Source organism: Scyliorhinus canicula, chromosome 8, assembly GCF_902713615.1.
Source record: "Scyliorhinus canicula chromosome 8, sScyCan1.1, whole genome shotgun sequence".
In the NCBI taxonomy this organism is placed as follows: Eukaryota; Metazoa; Chordata; class Chondrichthyes; order Carcharhiniformes; family Scyliorhinidae; genus Scyliorhinus; species Scyliorhinus canicula.
This window is the reverse complement of record NC_052153.1, coordinates 159,681,688-159,703,673: the sequence shown is the minus strand read 5'-3', so window position 1 is coordinate 159,703,673 and position 21,986 is coordinate 159,681,688. Positions and strand designations below refer to the sequence as shown.

The 21,986-nt window shown below is 45.4% G+C and overlaps 1 protein-coding gene across 1 annotated transcript in view; it reads left to right on the top strand.

Moving 5' to 3' along the window:
- arsb (arylsulfatase B) overlaps positions 1-21,986 on the top strand; it is a 107,198-nt gene that overhangs the window by 21,182 nt on the left and 64,030 nt on the right. The window contains exons 2-4 of the mRNA XM_038805558.1: positions 6,418-6,604; positions 7,972-8,162; positions 12,173-12,380. Coding sequence (XP_038661486.1) covers positions 6,418-6,604; positions 7,972-8,162; positions 12,173-12,380 — 586 coding nt within the window. The remainder of the gene's footprint in view (positions 1-6,417; positions 6,605-7,971; positions 8,163-12,172; positions 12,381-21,986) is intronic.

Below are 21,986 nucleotides of genomic sequence, written 5' to 3'. Positions count from 1 at the left end.
TATTGCAGGTGTGCTGATCAGATCTACTTTGTGCCACGCCAATAGTAACAGTTTAAAAATAAAACACTAGGTGGTGCTGCTCCTGCACAGCTCTCTATTGATGTCTGGTCTCTGATGCTCTTCCCAGTCAGCTGGGACAGAGTGTGCAGAGTAGATTCCCTTTACTTTGATCCAGCAATGATCCAACTGTAGATCACTTCTCAGTTCACTCTCAGCCACCCTGAATTAAATTGGTAGTTTGGTGCCCTTCCCTATCTCTGTAATCTCCTCCAACCCCACAACCCTCCAAGATATCTGTGCTCACCTAATTCTGGCCTCGGCTATTTAGAACTTTCCCTGGTTTCAATTGCTCCACCATTGTCTTCAGTTGCCGAGGACTCGAGCTCTGGAATTCTCTCCTTATGCCTTTCCCTCTCTACCTCGCTTTCTCCCTTCAAGACACACCTTCAAACCTCCCTCTTTGACCAAGCTGTGGCACAGTGTCATACTTTTGTTTTATAAATGCTCCTGTGAAGCACCTTGAGATGGGCACCGCACAAATGTAAGCTCTTGTTGGTAAAGAGAAGATTTTAAGTACCGAAGATTGAAAAAGTATTCTCGCCTATTGTGCTGCTCATCCGCTGTGTTCTACTGTCATATTTGTTCTTCATTCTGCCAAATAATGTAAAACTGCACAAGGCTGCAACACCAAAAAGGTAGCTGTAAATTGTTAACATTAGGAAAAGTTAGCTAAAGGTATGGTAGTACCAGGAGATAACATGCTTCTTCTGCTGTGTGTACCTCTGGTAACATGTGTTTATCAGGTGAGGGTTATCGGAGAGCACAGCGAGATCATCCTTATCTGCCCCAAGGGAACTCGTGTAATGTTTATTGTGATTCCTTTGAGATGTGCAGTAATAACCCAGAATAGGCAGGCAAAACGTGTATGCTTTGTATCGGGAGTTTACAATTTACACAAAAGGAGTCTTTAAATAAATTAAAGGGAGGGCATAGTTACTGTGAATCTATGGAGAGGACTGGAGCTGCTGTGATGAGGCTTCACTGGCTAAGGTGAACAATGAGTCTCACTGGGAATAGAACAAGGAACAATACAGCACAAGAACAGGCCCTTTGGTTCTCCAAGCCAGTACCGGTCATCGTATCAACCTTTGCCAAAACCCTCAGCCCCTCCTTGTGCCATATCCCTTTATATCCATCCTATCCATGTGTTTGTCAAGATACCTTGTGAACGCCGTTATTGTTTCTATTTCCACAACCTCCCCTGGCAACACGTTCCAGGCACTCACCACCCTCTGCGTAAAAAAAAAAGAAAACTGCCTTGCACATCTCCTCTAAACTTTGCCCCACGAACCTTAAACCTATACCCCCTGGTGACTGATTCCTCCACTCTGGGAAAGAGTGCCTGCCCATCCAATCTATCCATGCCCCTCATAATCTTGTAGACCTCCATCAGGTCACCCCTCAACCTCTGTCTTTCTAATGAAAACAGCCCAAGTCTATTCAGCCTCTCCACATAGCTAACACACTCCAGACCAGGCAACATCCTGGTAAACCTCCTCTGCACCCTCTCCAAAGCCTCCACATCCTTCTGGTAGTGTGGTGACCAGAATTGTGCGGCTTTATCAAGGTTCCATACAACTGTAGCATGGCTTGTCAGCTTTTATACTCGATGCCCCGGCCAATGAAGGCAAGTGAATAAATGCAATGTGCTCTGTGCTCGCGTGCTCTGCTTCTTTTTTTTAAAAAAGCAGAGATTTAAAGTGTTATTGAAAAATAATTGCAACGATTGCACAGGATGGAGCTTGCATCACAGAAAAACTGCTCATCTGCAAATTTTCTCAGCTCTGCAGAGATTTCGGAGTCGGCTGCTTGAGAATTTCAACCTGCCAGAAACTCCAGCGAATCACAAAAGTGCCCTTTCTAATACTGTCTAACAATGCCAACAGCGTTCGATACCTTTCCTAATCAGTTAGTGCAATGCTCAGGTAGGCTGTCTCCATAAACAGACAGTGATGTGAGATCAAAGCTTTCAGTAATGCTAGATAACTAACCCAACAGAAAAACAGCTTCCAGGACACAAGAGCCATTGTGCAAAAAGAAAATAGACTAGAGACTGAAAAATAAACAAAAGATACTGGAGGGATATAGGGAAAGGAAGACATGCAAAAACTAAACATTTTTTCTTGCGTAACAAGGCACTCAGTGGCATTTTCAATATCTTTCTCTCCTTGGGCACTGTTTTAGAAACAATCTCATACCTGAGGGATATAAGTAGAGGGGAGGGAAATACTAGTATTTATGAAGACCCTTTAACATAGAAAATGGACCAGAGTGTTTCACAGAGCAGTCATGGAGAGATTTTGAGGAGGCATTGAAACAACATGACGATATACTTGAAGCAGCTTCATGTTGCAGGGTATGGGGGGGGGGGTGAAGCAGCTTCATGTTGCAGGGTATGGGGGGGGGGGGGGGGGGACTGGAGGTATGGAAATTGGCCAGTTCTCTCCAAGAACTGGCAAAGGCACATGCACAAGAGAATGAATGGCTGCTTTCTGTGTGCTGGCATTTTGAGTTTAAAAAGGGGGAGAGATTTAGTGAAGAGTTCCAGAGAGTATGGCCAAACTAGTGGATCTTTGCCAACTCTGGTGATGCAGAAGGAAGGGAAATAGAAAGTAAGCCAGAGTCGGAAGATTGGAGAACAATGACCGAGATGTCAGGCTGAAGAAGGTTCTGGCGCACATCGCTTTGTAAATAAAGACTTCTTCCATTTGATGTATGGGGCAGGGACAGAGAGTCAGTGGAAGTAGGCAAAGAAGTGGGTGAATAACAATATAAATGGCTGTTCGGAACAATTTCTGAAGGAGATGGTTTGGGATAAAAGCAAATTACTGTGGATGCTGGAAACTGAAAACAAAAAACAGAAAATACTGGACAACCTCAGCAGGTTTGACCGTGGAGAGAGAACAGAGCTAACCTTTTGGGTCTGGATGACTCTCCAAGCTGGCTTGGGAATCTGCCAAGGAGGGGCATTGACAAAATTCCATTCTGGAGATGGAAAAGGTATAGATCATGGGTTCTCAACCGGGGTCCACATGGACCCTGGGGGTCCATGTAACATTACTGGGGGTCCACACAAAAAAAAATACCGAATCGGGGGTCCACGGTGATATTTTAGTGGTCCATAGAACAATTCTACTTTCTCTCTCTCTCGCACTGACAAAGGTCAAAGAGAGATTATAATCTATCTAATTTTCCTTGAGGGCTGAAGTGGCTCAGAACCAAAAAGGTGCATTTGCTGTGGCCCTAATTGTCCCACTAATCTCCCTTGGATTAGTTTACCACGCTAATGAAGGAAGGATTAACGGCATTAACTTCTTTAGTAGCAGAAACGATTTTGGTTGAAACTATCAACTCTCAGGAGCTATAAATATCTTACGGATTTATTCCATCACCACATAATGCAACGAAACCAATGTGCCTCATATAGGCCATAGACCATAGAACATTACAGCACAGAACAGGCCCTTCGGCCCTCTATGTTGTGAGCAATGATCACCCTACTCAAACCCACGTATCCACCCTATACCCGAGTATGGATATACTTTCAAATGATAGCATGAAACCCTGTAACCTTAAAATCCATCTGTGTCGCGACACATTGATGTAATGACGGAGGATGTAGAAAAACAATTAATAGCTAATTTGCAAGCAAAATAGTTTGCCCTTCAACATGATGAATCTACCTTAAGAGATAATGAAGTCATTCTATTAGCATATGTGAGATTTATAGATTATCAAGGACCCAGAGAGGAAATGCTCTTTGCCAGAAGTCTTAGGACAGACACAAGAGGTGAAACAGTTTTTAATGAAGTTGTTACTTATTTCAAGGAAAGCAATATTCCACTCAAAAATATAATTGCATGTGCTACTGATGGTGCACCATCCATGACTGGCAAATACAAAGGTTTTATTACACTCTTGAAAAAGGCTGTCCCCGAAGTATTTTGCATACACTGTGTGATACACCGTCAACACTTAGTTGCAAAGCAATTGGGCGGACGCCTGCATGATACCCTTAGTGTTGTGATAAAAGTGGTTAACCATATTAAATCAAATTCTCTTCGAGAAAGCACAGCTCTACGTTATAGCTTTTCCATCATCTTACCTTGTTGAATCAGGATTTAGTCGCGTTTTTCACTTATTATCAAAAGCTCGTAATAGACTCGACATTGTGAAAAAGTGTGATCTTCGACTATCATTGACCTCGATGGAGCCGAATATAAAAAAACTCGCTGAGCAGCATCAACCACAGGGATCTCATTGAATAAATCTGCATTTTTTTCTTAATTACTCTTATCTTAATTAGGCCTATCTTAAAATGGTTTATTATGAATTATTTACTAGTGTACATAATGCTCTATAGAATTTAATTGTTAAATATGTTTATTTGCAATCAATTAGTTTTCCATCAAAATAAAGCATAATCTATTTCTTTAATATTTGATTTTGATTCCTTTACTTTTTTGTTAGTGAAAAATATAAGAAGCTTTTTTTTCTGTGGAATGGCTATGGGGGTCCACACAAAAAAATTAAGAGGAAAAGGGGTCCATGGGTTAAAAAAGGTTGAGAACCACTGGTATAGATAAAGGTTTCAGTAGCACTCAGAGTGATAAGGTTTGCAGGGTTTTGAAGCTCAATTTGGAACCAGACTGGGACAGGTACGGAACTGTGGAATGGAACTGGGACGTATTTTAATGGGAAGGGGATTTTGAGTTGTGGATAAGACCATAAGACATAGGAGCAGAATTAGGCCACTCAGCCCATCGAGTCTGCTCCGCAGTGTACAGAGATTTTGGAAGGAACTGAATAAAATGATACTGGCAATTAATGTTCAAAACAATGTAACCGGCAGTGTGTTAGTGTTATGATTCCCATGGAGACCTTTTAAAGAGATATTTCATTTCACAGTGACCAACTTTTAAAAAATGAATTTAGAATACCCAATTATTTTTTTTTCCAATTAAGGGGCAATTTAGCTTGGCCAATCCACCTATGCTGCACATCTTTTTTGGGTTGTTGGGGGGGGGGGGGGGGGGGGGGAAGAGAGACCCACGCAGGCATGGGGAGAATGTGCAAACTCCACACGGACAATGACCCAAGGCTGGGATCGAACCCGGGTCCTCGGCACCTTGAGGCAGCAGTGCTAACCATTGCACTGCCCTTCCCAGTGACCAACTTAAAGGAATTGCATGACAGGATTTTAAGTTTTAAGACTTTTATGACAACAAACAAGCTAAAAGTTGTATTGAACTTTGGTAAGGCCATAGCTGGAGTACTGTGTGCCATTCTGGTCGCCACATTATAGGAAAGCACTGGAGGGGGTGCAGATGTAATTCACCAGGATGTTATGAAGAGAGGTTGGATAAGCTGTACTCGCCTGTGTGGTTCTGTTTGCCTGGTGCATATCATGGGGAATCTGTCATGATTTCAGTCGGTGCGCCCTCGTGCTGATGTGAATGGACAATGTAAAATGGTGCGGGGAGGAGGGGAGCTGCCTGATTAACATATTAAAGTTGGGATTCCCGTTATGTCATTGACGGGGGCAGGGACGATGCAGGGAAATTGCACCAACTTAAAGTTTTGGGACCAACGCTTGATTCTCTGCCGCCTCTGCAGTTCCCGCACTGCAAAATCGGGGTCGGAACATTCTTTAAACCCCCCCCCCCAAAGAAAGACTGGCCACAGTTAGCCCCAGCTGCTCTTGTCTTTGTTTTTGTTTGCACCTGACTTCGACTTCTCTTGTCCCTGTGGCAACCAAGCCACTTGGCCTGTCACCAGGCGGACCTCGTAACAGGCTACATTACTCTCTTCATTATCCTATTTTATCTTAAATTAAAGAGACCGTTTGAGACATAACAACCTTATCAAATGTCCATTCAGAATAGCCACTAATGTGTTTTAACCATTCATGCTCGCATCTAAATTAAAATGTGACACAAAAATCTTGTTCACTGTGTTTGAAGTTGTGCAGCATTCTAAAACAACATTAAATATTACAGCATTAAACAACAGCAACTTGCATTTACGCAGCTCCCTTCAAATAGTGAATCATCCGAGGGGGCAGGCACATTATTAAGCAAGATTTGACCCTAAATCACATAACAAGATATGAGGATAGGCGACCAAACGTTTGGTCACAGTGGTAGGTTTTGAGCAGTATTGTTAAAATATTGTCAACTCCTCTCGCCTCATTTTCTGTACATTGTGAAGAAGAGAAAATGGACCGCAGCAGATGCAGTCAACGTGTACAAATGATTTCAAAGCACCAATTATTGTACAGCGGTGTCAGGTGTTGCATAGCAACAGTGCTTTCACACACAGCCATCGGCAGCTTAATTATTCATGGTTTCTCTGCAGATCCACACCGGTTTACAACATGAGATCATCTGGCCTTGTCAACCATACTGCCTCCCATTAGATGAAAAACTGCTACCTCAACTGCTCAAGGAGGCTGGTTATAGTACTCACATGGTGGGGAAATGGCACTTGGGCATGTATAAGAAAGAGTGCCTCCCAACGCGGAGAGGATTTGATTCCTATTTTGGTAACTATAATCTTTCAGTTTACTACATGGTTTTAATGGTCAGGTCATTCTTCCTGTCTGAGAGAAAGTTGTTCACCTTTGTCCTGCACTTGTAAAGTTACATTGTTACTCCTACAAAGACTTTTTAGGGCCACAAGTGGGGACAGTTTCACTACAAATGGTGCACTAAGATACCACCTCCGTCACTACCTCTCCCAGGAAGTATTTTTCACACCTTTCCCTGTCGGCTGTACCTGTTTGGTGCTTTCCAAATATTATTTCCGATATTCCAAACCCCATTTTTAAACACAAGGAAGAACATTTCAGCTGTACCCACTCAAAGAAGCTGTGACATATGGTCACCCAGTTAAACCATGTGCTAGAATTCCATGATGTGTAGCATGCAGTATACGAGTTTAACCATCACTCTTGCACACTATGTCAATGTCTTTTTTTTAAAACTTCCCTTTTCTCTGTACATTTTCCTCCACTCCCATCCCATTCTCTCTGCTTTTGCTGGAGGTATTTGTCGGCTGGTGGCAGAAAACTTCTGGTGTCTCACCCCAGGGTCACTCTTAATGAGGCCATACTGCTGAACTGCACAGCTGAACTCAATCACCTGTCACGGTTACCCATACCTTCATGCTCTCTCCAGTGGTTACTGGAATGGGAACAGCATCCCTGGCTATATTCCCTCTTCCCCAAGATCTCCCGTCCCTGCCCCTCTTCCCTCCGCTGTCACAACTTAGTGACTTGAGGGCCACACTGGCTCAGATCTGCTAATTTAGTATAGCACAGGGACCGAAGTTGGAACTTAAGTTGGCTCACATGGGTACGCTTATTCATTTTTCCATTATTCGAGACAACTTTTTCCATTGTTAGTTATTCCATTGTCAGTTATTCCATTGAGCACAGCAGTTTATAATTTTTTGCTGCATTCATGTGAGCTCTTTTTAAAAAAAAAAAAATCATTCTTGGGATGTGGGTGTCGCTGGCTGGGCCAGCATTTGTTGCCCATCCCGAATTGCCCTTGAACTGAGTGGCCTGCTCGGCTATTTCAGCTGTTAAAAGCCAACCGCATCGCTATATGGGTTTGGAGTCACATGTAGGCCAGATCAGGTAAGGACGGCAGATTTCCTTCAAATTTCACCATGGATGGATTTGAACCCAGGACCACAGAGCAGTACCCTGGGTCTCTGAATTCCTTGTCTAGTGACAATACCACTACACCACTATGTGTGCAATGCATCTTTTTAAACTTTGGCCGATATACTTTTTAATTCACCCTTGGATTAACATGCAAATTACTAATGTTTTACACCAATACTATCATGTTTCCATTTCTGGGGCGTTGTGTTGCTTCAACAACTGTATCGTTTACACTTTAGGTTACTTGTTGGGCAGCGAGGATTATTACACTCACGACCGGTGTTATCACATTGCGTCACTGAACGTCACTCGCTGCGCACTGGACCTCCGTAACGGAGAGAAAGCTGCTGCTGGATATATGGACAAGTATTCAACCCATCTGTTTACGCATAAAGCCATTGAACTTCTATCCAAACATGACTCTGCACAGGTTGGTGCACACCACATAATCTTGAATAAGGTTGTTTCATTGTAGCGGCTGCTACCCTTTAATGGTGGCCATGAAGGGGAGTGTGAAGCCAGATTCTCAAGAATCAAGATAGAGTAATGGCTAAGATTGCCCATGGCTAAGATTGCCCATTCTTTGTATTTCGCTTGACAACCTGTCATTTTTAAAAATGTTTTTACATTTTATATACTGTTCATTCAGTAAGGGTATATGCGTCTGTTAAATATAAAAAGCATTATCCTCTGTATCGATCCTGCCTCCCCCACCCCCACTCCCTCCTTTTGTTGTTTCAGGCCCTCTCCTAGGTTGCTTATTATACAGTGGGCAGTTATCATCTTACATGTGTGCAGTGTTTTCCCCTTCCCTCCCCACCACCCCCCTCTTTTCGTCGATTGGCCCCACTTTATTTTCAGCATTTCTTGTGGCCTTGCTCCAGGCCCCTTGATTTTTGTATTGGCTGTTTTCCAGCCTTCCCCAGCTCTCTCTCTCGGGAATATTCTTCAAGGATAGGGGATAGGGGCAGCAGGGTAGCATGGTGGTTAGCATAAATGCTTCACAGCTCCAGGGTCCCAGGTTTGATTCCCGGCTGGGTCACTGTCTGTGTGGAGTCTGCACGTCCTCCCCCTGTGTGCGTGGGTTTCCTCCGGGTGCTCCGGTTTCCTCCCACAGTCCAAAGATGTGCGGGTTAGGTGGATTGGCCATGCTAAATTGCCCGTAGTGTCCTAATAAAAGTAAGGTTAAGGGGGGGGGTTGTTGGGTTACGGGTATAGGGTGGATACGTGGGTTTGAGTAGGGTGATCATGGCTCGGCACAACATTGAGGGCCGAAGGGCCTGTTCTGTGCTGTACTGTTCTATGTTCTATGATATTGCCTTGAAGAAAGCTGTCCAAAACCTGACAAGTCTGGGGCTTACCCAGAATATGTGGGCATGGTTGGCTGGGCCTTCCTGGCACCGTTCACACTTGTCCTCCACCCCCGGGATGAGCAGCTGAATATTTTACCTAAGTCAGTAGCTAGGAGGTCAGAGTGATTGTACGGAACAGGAGAACAACACATTCAGTTGAAGCTAGGATTGGCTGTTCTTTTTGTTTTTGATGATGTGCTTATTGAAGATAAACATGATGCAAAAATTAAACACGGGGCTGGATCATATGCTGATGGTGGGATCCCTAGTGTGAGTTTTCAGATGACCACCCTTAATTAGCATCGGGTGGGATTTCTGGAGCGTTTGGGGGCGGGGCTCTCCCACCACCTGTAAATGGCCACCAACCTGTTTTCCAACCCACAGGTGATTCATAATATTCAGGCCATGGGGCTCACGAGGCTCTGAAACCTCACTGAGATCAGGATGGGGACTGGATTTCTGAAGCACATGGATATGTGTGTCGTTCATGTGTATTGCACCAGTCCCCCTGATGCCTGAAATTCTGTGAGCAAGTTGCCACAGAGCTAGAAGGTTTTAATTTTTAATTGCCTGGGATCAAATGACCTCTGATTCTCTCAAAAATCCCCTAAAAGGCTACCAATTTTCTGAAACCTCCGATGCCGATTTTAATTTCTTTAAAACAACATTGACTCAAGTATTAAATAATGAGCCTTTTAGTCGTTCTCCTGACGTTTCTGTGGTCCACACAAGATTTGTTCTTTATTTTTATGCTTTAGGAAATGGGAAGAAATAGGACAGGCTTCAGCTGGAGTATTGCTTTCATTCTGGACCCCATACTTTAGAAAGGATGTCAAGACCTTGGAGTGGGTGCGGAGGACATTTATAAGAATGAGACCAGCGATGTGAGACTTCATTCACGGGGAGACAGTAGAGAAGTTGGGGTTGGCCTCCTTAAGATAATAAGATCAAGGATAGATTTAACGGGGGTTTAATATTTAGTATTTATAATAGGACTACAGTACTTTTTTATTCATTCCTGGATGCAGACGTCACTGGCTAGTCCAGCATTTATTGCCCATCCCTAATTGCCCTTCAGAAAATGGCGGTGAGCTGCCTTCCTGAACCTCTGCGGTCTCTGTGGCGTAGATACATCCACAATGCTGTTAGAGAGGGAGCGCCAGGATTTTCACCCAATCAAGTATCATAGTGGCCAGGTCCCTGGACTAGTAATCCAGAGTCCAGGCCTAATGATCAGGAGATAGGAGTTCATATTTCCACCATGGCGGCTGGGGGAATTTAACTAAATAAATTAACCTGTGATAGAATGTAAATGTCAGTAATCCACCTGGTTCACCGTCAGTAACCCAGTTGGTTCACTAATGAGGAGGTGGTAGCGTATTGTCACCGGACTAGTGATGCAGTGACCAGAGGTAATGCTCTGGGGACCTGAGTTCGAATCCCACCACAGCAAGTTTGAACTTGAATTAAAAATCAAACAATGACTGTGAAACCATTGTAAAAACCCATCTGGTTCGCTAAGTTTGCTGTCCTTACCTGGTTTCTCCAAATGTATCGCCTCAACGCTTCTCTGGGTTGAATTCCATTTGCTACATTTCAGCCTACCTGAAGAGTTCCTCCCTATTTATCCTCAAAAGGACCCTTCGTGATTTAGAATACTTTTTTTTAAAACAATAACTTCATGGGATGTGGGCATCACTGACATCAAACTGGAACCATTCCCCCTCCCTCGGGCAGACATGTGATTGACTCTCAAGTGCCCTCTGAAACGGCCTAGCAAGCCATTCAGTTCAAGGAAGTTGGAGATGTGTAAGAAATGCTGGCCCAGCGATGTCCACATTCCTTTAATTATTTTTTGTAAATGCCCTTTCAGGAAGGAAATCTAATCTAGCCTTTATGACTGTAGACCCAGCAAAGCGCTCTCCGAAAGGCAAATTGTGAGGCTAATAAACGATGACCGTGTCAGCGATGGAAGGGCTTTGGGGGCCGGGGTTGGTGACGATGGAAGGGCTTTGGGGGCCGGGGTTGGTGACCATGGAAGGGCTTTGGGGGCCGGGGTTGGTGGCCATGGAAGGGCTTTGGGGCCGGGGTTGGTGACCATGGAAGGGCTTTGGGGGCCGGGGTTGGTGACCATGGAAGGGCTTTGGGGGCCGGGGTTGGTGACCATGGAAGGGCTTTGGGGGCCGGGGTTGGTGACCATGGAAGGGCTTTGGGGGCCGGGGTTGGTGACCATGGAAGGGCTTTGGGGGCCGGGGTTGGTGACCATGGAAGGGCTTTGGGGGCCGGGGTTGGTGACCATGGAAGGGCTTTGGGGGCCGGGGTTGGTGACCATGGAAGGGCTTTGGGGGCCGGGGTTGGTGACCATGGAAGGGCTTTGGGGGCCGGGGTTTGTGACCATGGAAGGGCTTTGGGGGCCGGGGTTCGTGACCAGTTCTCTATCCTTGGAGCAAGAAAAGCTAAGGAGAGATTTACTGGAGGTTCTCAAAATATTGGAGGGTTTTAATATCGTAAATGAGGAGAAACGTTCCACTGGCAATAACCAGAGAGACAGGTCAATAACCAGAGAACTCCAATTATGAACGAGAAGGGAGATGAGAATTTCTTGCACAGTTTGAGTCTGGGTTGCTCAAACCGAAAGGTCTTTGGAAGCTGATTCAATTGTAACTTTCAAAAGGGGATTAGATCTCCGCTAGAAAATGAAAACAACTGTTGGCCTATGGAGAAAGAGAAGAGTAGGACAAATTAGATTGTTCTTTACAGAGAACTAGCACAGACATGCTGGGCTGAATGGCCCCTTCTTCAATGTATGAGATTATGTGGCAGAACTAGTTTTGACGTTAAAGGCTAAGTAAACAATGAAACCTCAGATAGTGAGCTACTCGTCCTGCCTCCTGTCTGGTTTAACCTTGAGAACCAGAAAACGTTCAAGAACCTATCAGGCAGTCGCTCAGTTGACAGTGTGAGCCAATTGGCAGCCTGCTACTCCAATGCAAGAGCTTCATTGGCCTCCAATCAGATGATCTGTAATTGTCACTAATTATGACCCTTCACTGTCTCAGTAATCTCTCTGAAATCTGCTCTCTTGCAGCCTCTATTTCTGTACCTGCCCTTCCAGTCCGTCCACCTACCTCTTCAAGTCCCTGAGGAGTACATGAAGCCATACAGTTTCATCCACGATGAGCAACGACGTCAGTATGCAGGAATGGTATCGGCAATGGATGAAGCTGTGGGGAACATCACTGATGCTCTGCAGAAGTACGGATTCTGGAACAATACCGTCTTAATCTTCTCCACTGGTAAGGCAAGTGACGAGGGTAATGCTGCAACGCACCACATTCTATTTTTAAGAGCACTGATGGACACTCTGCCTCCAGGCCTGTTCTTAATGATTTTGTGAGGAAGACCATCACATTTGTGTAGCATTTGTATTGGATACTATTTTAGATTCCCAAATTTAAGTTTTACCGCCTTGCTGTGAACTGGAAAATGGGTAGGTTTATTTATTTTAAAAATTCATTTATGGGATGAGGTTCTTGCTGTTAGGCCAGCATTTATTGCCCATCCCTAGTTGCCCTTCAGAAGATGGTGGTGAGTTGCCTTCATGAACTGTTATAGTCCCTGTGGTGTAGGTACATCCACTGTGCTGTTAGGGAGAGAGTTCCAGTATGTTGCCCCGGTAACAAGTGAAGGAACAGCGATGTAGTTCAAAGTCAGGACGGTGAGTGACTTGGAGGGGAACCTCCAGGTGGTGGGGTTCCCAGGTATCTGCTGCTCTTATCCTCCTGATGGTAATAGTCGTGGTTTTGGAAGGCGCTATCTAAGAAACCTTGACAAGTTACTGCAGCGCTCTTATAGATAGTACACGCGGCTGCCACTGTCCATCGGTGGTGGAGGGTTTGAATGTTTATGGAAGAAGGAGCAATCAAGCACTTGTATTGGACACTATTTTAGATTGCCAAATTAAAGTTTTACCATCTTGCTGTGAACCAGAAAATGGGTAGGTTTATTTATGTTTGCTTTGTCCTAGATCGTGTCGAGCTTCTTGAGTGTTGTTGAAGCTGCAGTTATCCATGCAGGTAGAGGGTATTCTATTGCTCTCCTGTAGATGGTGGACAGGCTTTTGGGGGGGGCAGTACATGAGTGACTCAGTGTAGGATTCCCAGCCTTTGACTTGCCCTGGTAGCTACAGTATTCATAAGGGGCTGGTTTAGCACAGTGGGCTAAACAGCTGGCTTCTAATGCAGAACAATGCCAGCAGCGTGGGTTCAATTCCCATACTGGCCTCCCCAAACAGGCGCCGGAAAGGGGCTTTTCACAGTAACTTCATTGAAGCCTACTTGTGACAATAAGCGACTTATTATTATTATTATTATTATTATCATCATCATCATCATCATCATCGCTAGTCCAGTTCCGTTTCTGGTCAATGGTAACCCCTAGTATGTTAATTGTGGGGGATTCAGTGTTGGTAATGTCATTGAATGTCAAGGGGCAATGGTTAGATCCTCTCTTGTAGGATATGGTCATTGCCTGGCACTTGTGTGGCCCGAATGTAACTTGCCACTTGTCAGCTCAAGCCTGGATATTGTCCAGGTGTAGTTGCATTGGATATGGACTGCTTCATTATCTGAGGATCGCGAATGGTGCTGAACATTGTGCAGTCATCTGTAAACATCCCCACTTCTGACCTGTGTTATCTGAGGAGTCGCAAATGGTGCTGAATATTGTGCAGTCATCTGCGAACATCCCCACTTCTGACCTTATGATAGAAGGGAGGTCATTGATGAAGCAGCTGAAGATGGTTGGGCCTAGGACACTACCCTGAGAAGCACCTGGAGTGATGTCCTGTGGATGAGATAACTGACCTCCAACCACCACAACCATCTTCCTTTGTGCCAGGTATGACAACAATCATAGATTATCATAGAATTTACAGTGCAGAAGGAGGCCATTCGGCCCATCGAGTCTGCACCGGCTCTTGGAAAGAGCACCCTACCCAAGGTCAACACCTCCACCCTATCCCCATAACCCAGTAGCCCCACCCAACACTAAGGGCAATTTTGGACACCTAAGGGCAATTTATCATGGCCAATCCACCTAACCTGCATATCTTTGGACTGTGGGAGGAAACCGGAGCACCCGGAGGAAACCCACGCACACACGGGGAGGATGTGCAGACTCCGCACAGCGGAGGGTTTTCCCTCTGATTTCCATCGACTACAGTTTAGCTAGGGCTTCTTGATGCCATACTTGGTCAAATGCAGCCTTGATGTAAAGGACAGTTACTCTCGCCTCACCTCTCGTATTCAGCTCTTTTGTTTGAACTAAGGCTGTAATGAGGTCAGGAGCTGAGTGTCCCTGGCAGCACCCAAACTGAGCATCTGTGAGCAGGTTATTGCTGAGTAAGTGTCGCTTGATAGCAATGTTGATGACTTAATTCATCACTTTGCTGATGATGGAGAGTTGACGGATAGGACAGTAATTGGTTGGGTTGGATTTGTCTTGTTTGTTGTATACAGGACACACCTGGGCAATTTTCCACATTGCTTAGTAGATGCCAGTAACTGTACTGGAACAGCTTGGCAAGGGGTGTGACCAGTTCTGGAGCACAAGACTGCAGTACTATTGTTGGAATATTGTCAGGGCCCATAGCCTTTGCAGAATCCAGTGCCTTCAGCCATTCCTTGAAAACACATGGAGTGAATCATATTGGCTGAAGACTGGCAGCTGTGATGCCAGGGACCTCCGGAGGAGACCGAGATGGATCATCCACGCGGCACTTCTGGCTGAAGATTGTTGCGAATGCTTCAGCCTTGTCATTTGCACAAATGTGCTGGGATCCTCTATCATTGAAGATGGGGATATTTGTAGAGCCTCCTCCTCCAGTGGGTTGTTTAATTGTCCACGCCATTCACGCTGTTTGCGGCAGGACTGCAGAGCTTCGATCTGACGCATTCGTTGTGGAATCGCCTATCTCTATCTGTTACTTTCTGCTTATATTATTTGGCACACAAGTAGTCCTGTGTTGTAGCTTCATCAGGTCGACACCTCATTTTTGGGTATGCCTGGTGTTGCTCCTGGCATGCTCTTCTGCACTCTTCGTTGAACCATTTAACTTAAGCTATCGTAGAGTGAAATATCGGGCAGTAAGTTTTCACATGGTTCTATAATTAAATAGAATGCCCACAGAGGAAGGAAGTTGTATGCTCCGTGGTATGGATTATTTATTGTGGTAGTCACATGGGAGGTGCAAATTCAGAAACAGTGGTGAGCGAAAGGGGCATGAGGGTCCAGGCAGACACATCATTAAAATGGACAGGTATATCTTAGGGAGGATATATGGACCTTGGAGGGAGTAAATCTTAGATTCATCGTAATTTTTTTTTTACTCTTTCTCTCATGGGATGGGGGGGGGGGGGGGGGGGGGGGGGGGGGGGGCAGCGTTTGTAATCACTCCCTCCACCATAGAATCATAGAATTTACAGTGCAGAAGGAGGCCATTCGGCCCATCGAGTCTGCACCGGCTCTTGGAAAGAGCACCCTACTCAGCCCCACACCTTCACCCTATCCCCGTAACCCCATCTAACCAAGGGCCATTTATCATGGCCAATCCACCTAACCTGCACGTCTTTGGACTGTGGGAGGAAACCGGAGCACCCGGAGGAAACCCATACAGACACGGGGAGAACGTGCAGACTCCGCACAGACAGTGACCCAAGCGGGAATCGAACTGGGACCCTGGTGCTGTGAAGCCATAGTGCTAACCACTATGGTACCGTGCTGCCAACTATGCTACAGTGCTGAAGGAGGTGGTGAGCTGTCTTTGGCAAGCTGTGTGGTGTGGCTATACCCACTGTTCTGTCAGGGAGGTATTTTCATGATTTTTGACCCAGCGACGGTGAAGGAACGGCGATATGGTTCCAAATCAGGATGGTGTGTCGCTTGGAGGTGAACGTGCAAGTGGTGGTGTCCCCAAGCATCATCTGCGCATGACTCCCTGGGTGCTAGACGTTGCGGGTTTGGTAGAATGATACCTGGACTCCAGGGGTTAAAATTTATATTGATGTTATACAAACAAGGTTGTATTTTCTGTAACTTAGAATTTTAAAGGAATGATTTGATAAGAGTTCTCAAAATATTGAAAGGAACAGCAAGGTAGATTGGGAGAAACCTTTTTTTCTGATTGGGGTGTCTAGGCCTAGGGGCATAGTCTGAAAATTAGAGACAGACCTGTCTGGAGTGAAATCAGTGCTTCTTCATTCAAGGAGGGTGATACAAGTTTGCAAATCTTTCCCACAAACGCAAATGGATTGTATTAGGTTAATTGTTCATTTTAAAATTGAAATTGCTACATTTTTGTTACCCATAGCCTTTGATACTTTTGGCTATGTGAAGTTAAAACAAACATTAACCTTGATTTCTGTGAACTGGCTGTTTGTGTAACCTACCTGTTCACTTACCTGATGAAGGAGCTATACTCCGAAAGCCAGTGATTCCAAATAAACCTATTGGACGTTAGCCTGGTGTTGTAAGACGTCTTGCTGCGCCCACCCCAGCCCAACGCCGGCATCTCCACATCATAGATACCTGGTGATCATGAAAGATGCTACAGAAATGCAAATCTTTCTTTAATTCTTTAAATAACGTTGCCAGTTTAATGCTAAAATATTGCATCTGTTCTCATGCAGATATGGATTTTTTTCACCTATTATTGCTTTAAAGCAACCTGATCTTCAGATTTGTTCTCCTGACCCAGAATGTGATGCCATTTATATACTTTCCCCCTCTGACTGTGGGTCAGTTATTCCTGACACTGGAGAACATTGACCTTGTTCGGCTGCATATTAGGTTCTTAAGATTATGTAGCGGGCACAAAAGCACTAACTGTTGTGACCCTGATAGCTAAATACATCGAGGGATAAAAGTCGGCTCCCAAAATACACCACGGGGAATTTTTGAGCTCGGCATTTTTTTTCCAATCTTCCTGCTTTAGGAATTCTGAACTTTTAATCCCATGTTTATATAGTTTGTGTTCCCATATTGGCAGAAATCCTAGACGGAGCTGGGTTTTGATTGGATATCTGTATTGTTATTGTAGGGACCAAGAGTCGTCTGCCTTTCTGTCTGTGCACTCTTCCTGTACTCTCTGCTGTTATGCTTCTGAAACTATTGTTCACATGTCCTTTCTTCAAATCTTTCCCATCTGTATCCTGGTCTGAAACTTGCTTATATTTGCTTAATCTCTATTTGTATTTTTTCACTTCGATGCCGTTCAGATGTACAACATCCAAGTGCCCATCTGCACCTCACCCCCACCCTCTGCTGCTCAGTTCAAGGTAGACAACACTCACAAAACATTTCACAGGAAGCTCCCCAGCACTGCGACTGCAAATATTTCAAACAACGTCTTCCACACCATCAGAATATAACAGAAGAAGTCGACGCAGGGATAGACCCAACAGCCCATTAATGCCATTCAATATGATATTTTCCAGCCATTCCCACTGGCGGGACCTTCTGGCAGTGCCAAGGTGCCGGATTGCACCTGGCCAGCCGTTAGCCTGGCCAGAGGCCAACCGCCTGACGGCCTCCGATCACCTGTGGGACAATCCCCCCCCCCCCCCCCCCCCCCCCCCCCCCGAGTGCCGTTCGCTTGGTTCCTGTTTGTGGGGACCAGTGCTCAACGGTGCCCGGCTGGGATCTCCTCAGTGAGACCGATTGGTACCCGGTTAGATCCAGCGCCAGCATAGCTAAGTGAGCTTTTTAGCTCTTTTAGCTATGCAAATCTGGGTCCCGCCCATCGTTGGATCTCACGAGGCATAACGATTGGCGCAAATCCCGGGAGAGGCTTCTCCCAGGAGCTATTGGCCACGTCACGTCCCAATCCCGGTCGGGATGTGGCAGGTAAATCCCGCCCAATGTCTTCTCGCGTACCTTCTGGTGCCTTTACCAATCACCTGAAATCTGTGTCGTGGAGTGGAGTTTAATCATCACCCCCCACACCCATCCCATGCGGTGAATTTAGTGCCGGGGGTATTTAATTGGGACAGGAGAATGGTGGGTGGGAATTCTGCTGCCTTCCCACCTCCTTCCCAATTACGCTCATGGTGGGAGGTCCCAAAGATGACCTTTCCACCAATTGATACCCTTAAGTGGGCAATTAACGCCCGCTTAAGGGCCTCATGCTACTCGTGGGTGCTCACCATCTGGGGAGAATTTTTCTGGTTAAAGTTCAGCTGCTTTGAAATAATAGTTTGTTTTTACCTTTTTATGTTCTATTTAATATATGTTGAGGAAAAACACAGGACCCAGCTTCCAAATACACCTTCCATACCTGGGATATTGTAAGTGGTTTTGGTTCCTTTATCTAATTAAAAATAGACTGGTATTGAGAGAAGGTTCACTAGGTTGATCCCCGGTATGGAGGGTTTATTTTTATGAGCAGAGTTTGTACATATTGAAATTTGGAAGAATATGAGGCGACATGTGAGATTCTCCGGGGCCTTGACAGGGTAGATGTTAAGAGGTTGTTTACTCTTGTGGGAGAATATAGGACCAGAGGGCATTATCTCAGAGTAAGGGGTTGTCCATTTAAGACTGAGATGAGGAGGAGTTTCTTCTCCACGAGGGTAGTGAATGTGTGGAATTCTTTAGCGCAGAGGCTGGGTCGTCAAGTATTTTCAAGGCTGAGATGGACAGATTTTTAATATGGAAGGAAATCGAGGCTTATGGAGCTAAGGCGGGAAAATGGAGTTGAGGATTATGAGATCCAATCAGTCTTGATCTCATTGAATGGCGGAGCAGACTCGATTTCTGCTCATACGTCTTATGGTCTTGTATGCTGACCATCCCAGCTGTACGCACTTCCACTTAGTTCAACTCTTCCACTGTATTGAAACTGTTCAATTGTTTGTCCGACATCCAGTACAGGATGAGAAGAAATTTCCTCTCGGCAAAATATTTGGAAGAACAAAGCCATTGTCTGCGGTCCCCAGGGCCAACTTTGTCGCCTAGCAACCAAACAGCATCACTCTCCCTGGCAACTGAGGCTGAACCGACTGTTTGTGACCTTGTTGGCATGTTTAACTCTGAGATGGTCCTCAGACTGCTCATCCACGTTGTCGCTAAGACTGCCATATTCCATCTTTGTAACTGCAGCTTTCGGAGCACAGGTCCTTCATGAAGGAGTTGCCCTCTGAAAGCAGGTGATTTGACACAAACGTCTTTGACGTTAACCTGGTGTTGTAAGGCTTCTTACTTTGAGTCATTGAGGTCTGCAGCACAAAAAGGCCCTTCAGCCCATCGCGTCTGCGCTGATCAAAAACAACAACCTAACTATTCTAATTCCACTTTTCAGGCCTTGTCTGCCTTGGTATCACATGTGCACGTCTATATACTGGGGGTCTCTGCCTCCACCACCTTTTTCAGGCAGTGAGTTCTGGATGCCCACCACCCTCTGGGTGAAAAAGTTTCCTCACATCCCCTCTAAACCTCCTGCCCCTTACGTTAAATCCTTGCCCCCTGTCATTGATCCCTCCACCAACGGGAAATGTTTCTTCCTGTCTATTCATCTATGCCCCTCATAATTTTATACATCCGGAAAACAATCAAAGCCTCGCCACTCTCATCATAACTAAAACCTGTCCAGCCCAGAGGTAAATCACCTCTGCACCCCTTCCAGTGCTATCACATCCCTCCTATAATGTGGATTCCAGAACTGCAGACAATACTCTAACTGTAGCCTATTCAACATTTGTACAGTTCCAGCATAACCTCCCTGCTCTTAAACTCATTAATTCAGCTAATTAAGGCTTCAGCTAATACCTTATGCTGCCTTACCCACTGTATCCAATTGTCCTAATACCTTAAGGCCAGTGTACATTCACACCAAGGTCCCTCTGATCCTCGGGGCTTCCCAGGGTCCTGCCATTTATCATGTGTTCCCTTGTCTTGTTTGTCCTTTCTGGAGGAACGAACCCCAACCTGTTCAGTTTTTCTAATAGGTAAAACCTTTCATATCTGGTATCACCCTCTCCTGTGCTTCAAAATTCATTCCACAATATGGAGACACACCCTTTCGCAGCACGTCTTGTGTGGTCTTACCAAGATTCTCTACACAAGGTTGGCTACACAAGTTTAACATAACTTCGCTGCTGTTCAATTCTGTGCCTCCAGAAATTAATTCCACTGCTTATTTGCCTTTTTTTAATAAAAGGCCTTTTTAACCCAACACCACTACCTCTAGAAGGACAAGAGCAGCAGATACCTGGGAACCCCACCACCTGGAGGTTCCCCTCCAAGTCATTCACCACCCTGACTTGGAAATATGTTGCCTTTTGTTCACTGTCGCTGGAGCATCAACATGGAACTCCCTCCCTAACAGCACAGTGGGTATACCTACACCTCAAGGACTGCAGCGGTTCAAGAAGGCAACTCACCACCACCTTCTGAAGGGGAACTAGGGATGGGCAATAAATGCTGACCCAGCCAATGACGCCCACAACCCGTAAATGGATAAAATGAAGAACTCGGTTCTGTAGACAAATTGGAGAAACTGGGGTTGTTTCTCCTTGGCGAAGGGAAGATTTAAGAGATGGTTTGATCGAGGTATTCAAAATGAAGCGATGATTTGATGGAGATGTCCTAAATCTTGTGAGATCCGGTCAGGGGGAGGTTGTTCCTGTTGGCAGAAGGATCAGGAGCCAGAGGGCATTGATTCGAGGTGATTGATAAAAGAAGCAACAGTCATGTGAGGAAAAACATTTTCACACACTGAGGATTTTGAATCGGGAATGTACTGCCTGAGAGTGTGGTGGAGGCAGATTGAATCCTGGCTTTCAAAAAGGAATTGGCTGATATTCTGAAGAAAGGAAAATTTGCAGTGTTATGAGGAAAACGCTTGGGAGTGGCACTCAGTGGGTTGCTCTTGCAGAGAATCAGCACAGATACAACAGGATAAATGGCCTCCTTCTGTGCTGTAACTATTCGATTATTCTATGTCTACCAACTAACTGGCTTATTTTGCAACATCCACTTCTCATTAGAATGCTCATCAATTTGTCTTCTGAAAGATACGGTAACGTACATGTGAGGCACAAGTGAAGGATCCAATACATCGAAGGAGCCGAATGTAACAATCCCCGGATCCTGTGATCCTGTAACTAGAGCTGTAAAAGTGGACTCCTGATTTTCGGGGGTGCTTCCAGGAGGGATTGGTTACACTGAACCCGAGCGAATATTCATAGTTAATTTGAAATTTGTAACGGACATGCACACACGACAAAGGGTTGATGAATAATCAGGAGCCTGGCTATTTTTGTTTGTTTAAGTGAGGTCAATTATAGCATCCGTACAATTAGGTAAGCATGGCCTTGGGTTCATTCAGTGATTTCCCTCTTTTCTCTGGGCCAGTGGCACTCGACATACTTCATTTACTCACTGAGACACGAGAAGTCATTCTAATTAACTGTTAAAATGAACAGCTGTCATTCCCAAAGAGTGACTCTCAGCAGCTTAAAGTGCCATTTGCTGCTGATATGCTGCTTTTCATTGATTGTCCCTGTTTGCTTCCAACCTGGTGCAGTACAGCTGCATGCTTGAGCTTATTGGTGTGCTCGTGGTGTTAAGTGTTGATGTGAAATATCAAGGCAATAAAACCCCACAGGTTTTCAGCATTCGGTGCAGATAAACCCCCATGGCCAGGTACAAACCCTCATGGCCAGGTACAAACCCTCATGGCCAGGTACAAACCCTCATGGCCAGGTACAAACCCTCATGGCCAGGTACAAACCCCCATGGCCAGGTACAAACCCCCATGGCCAGGTACAAACCCCCATGGCCAGGTACAAACCCCCATGGCCAGGTACAAACCCCCATGGCCAGGTACAAACCCTCATGGCCAG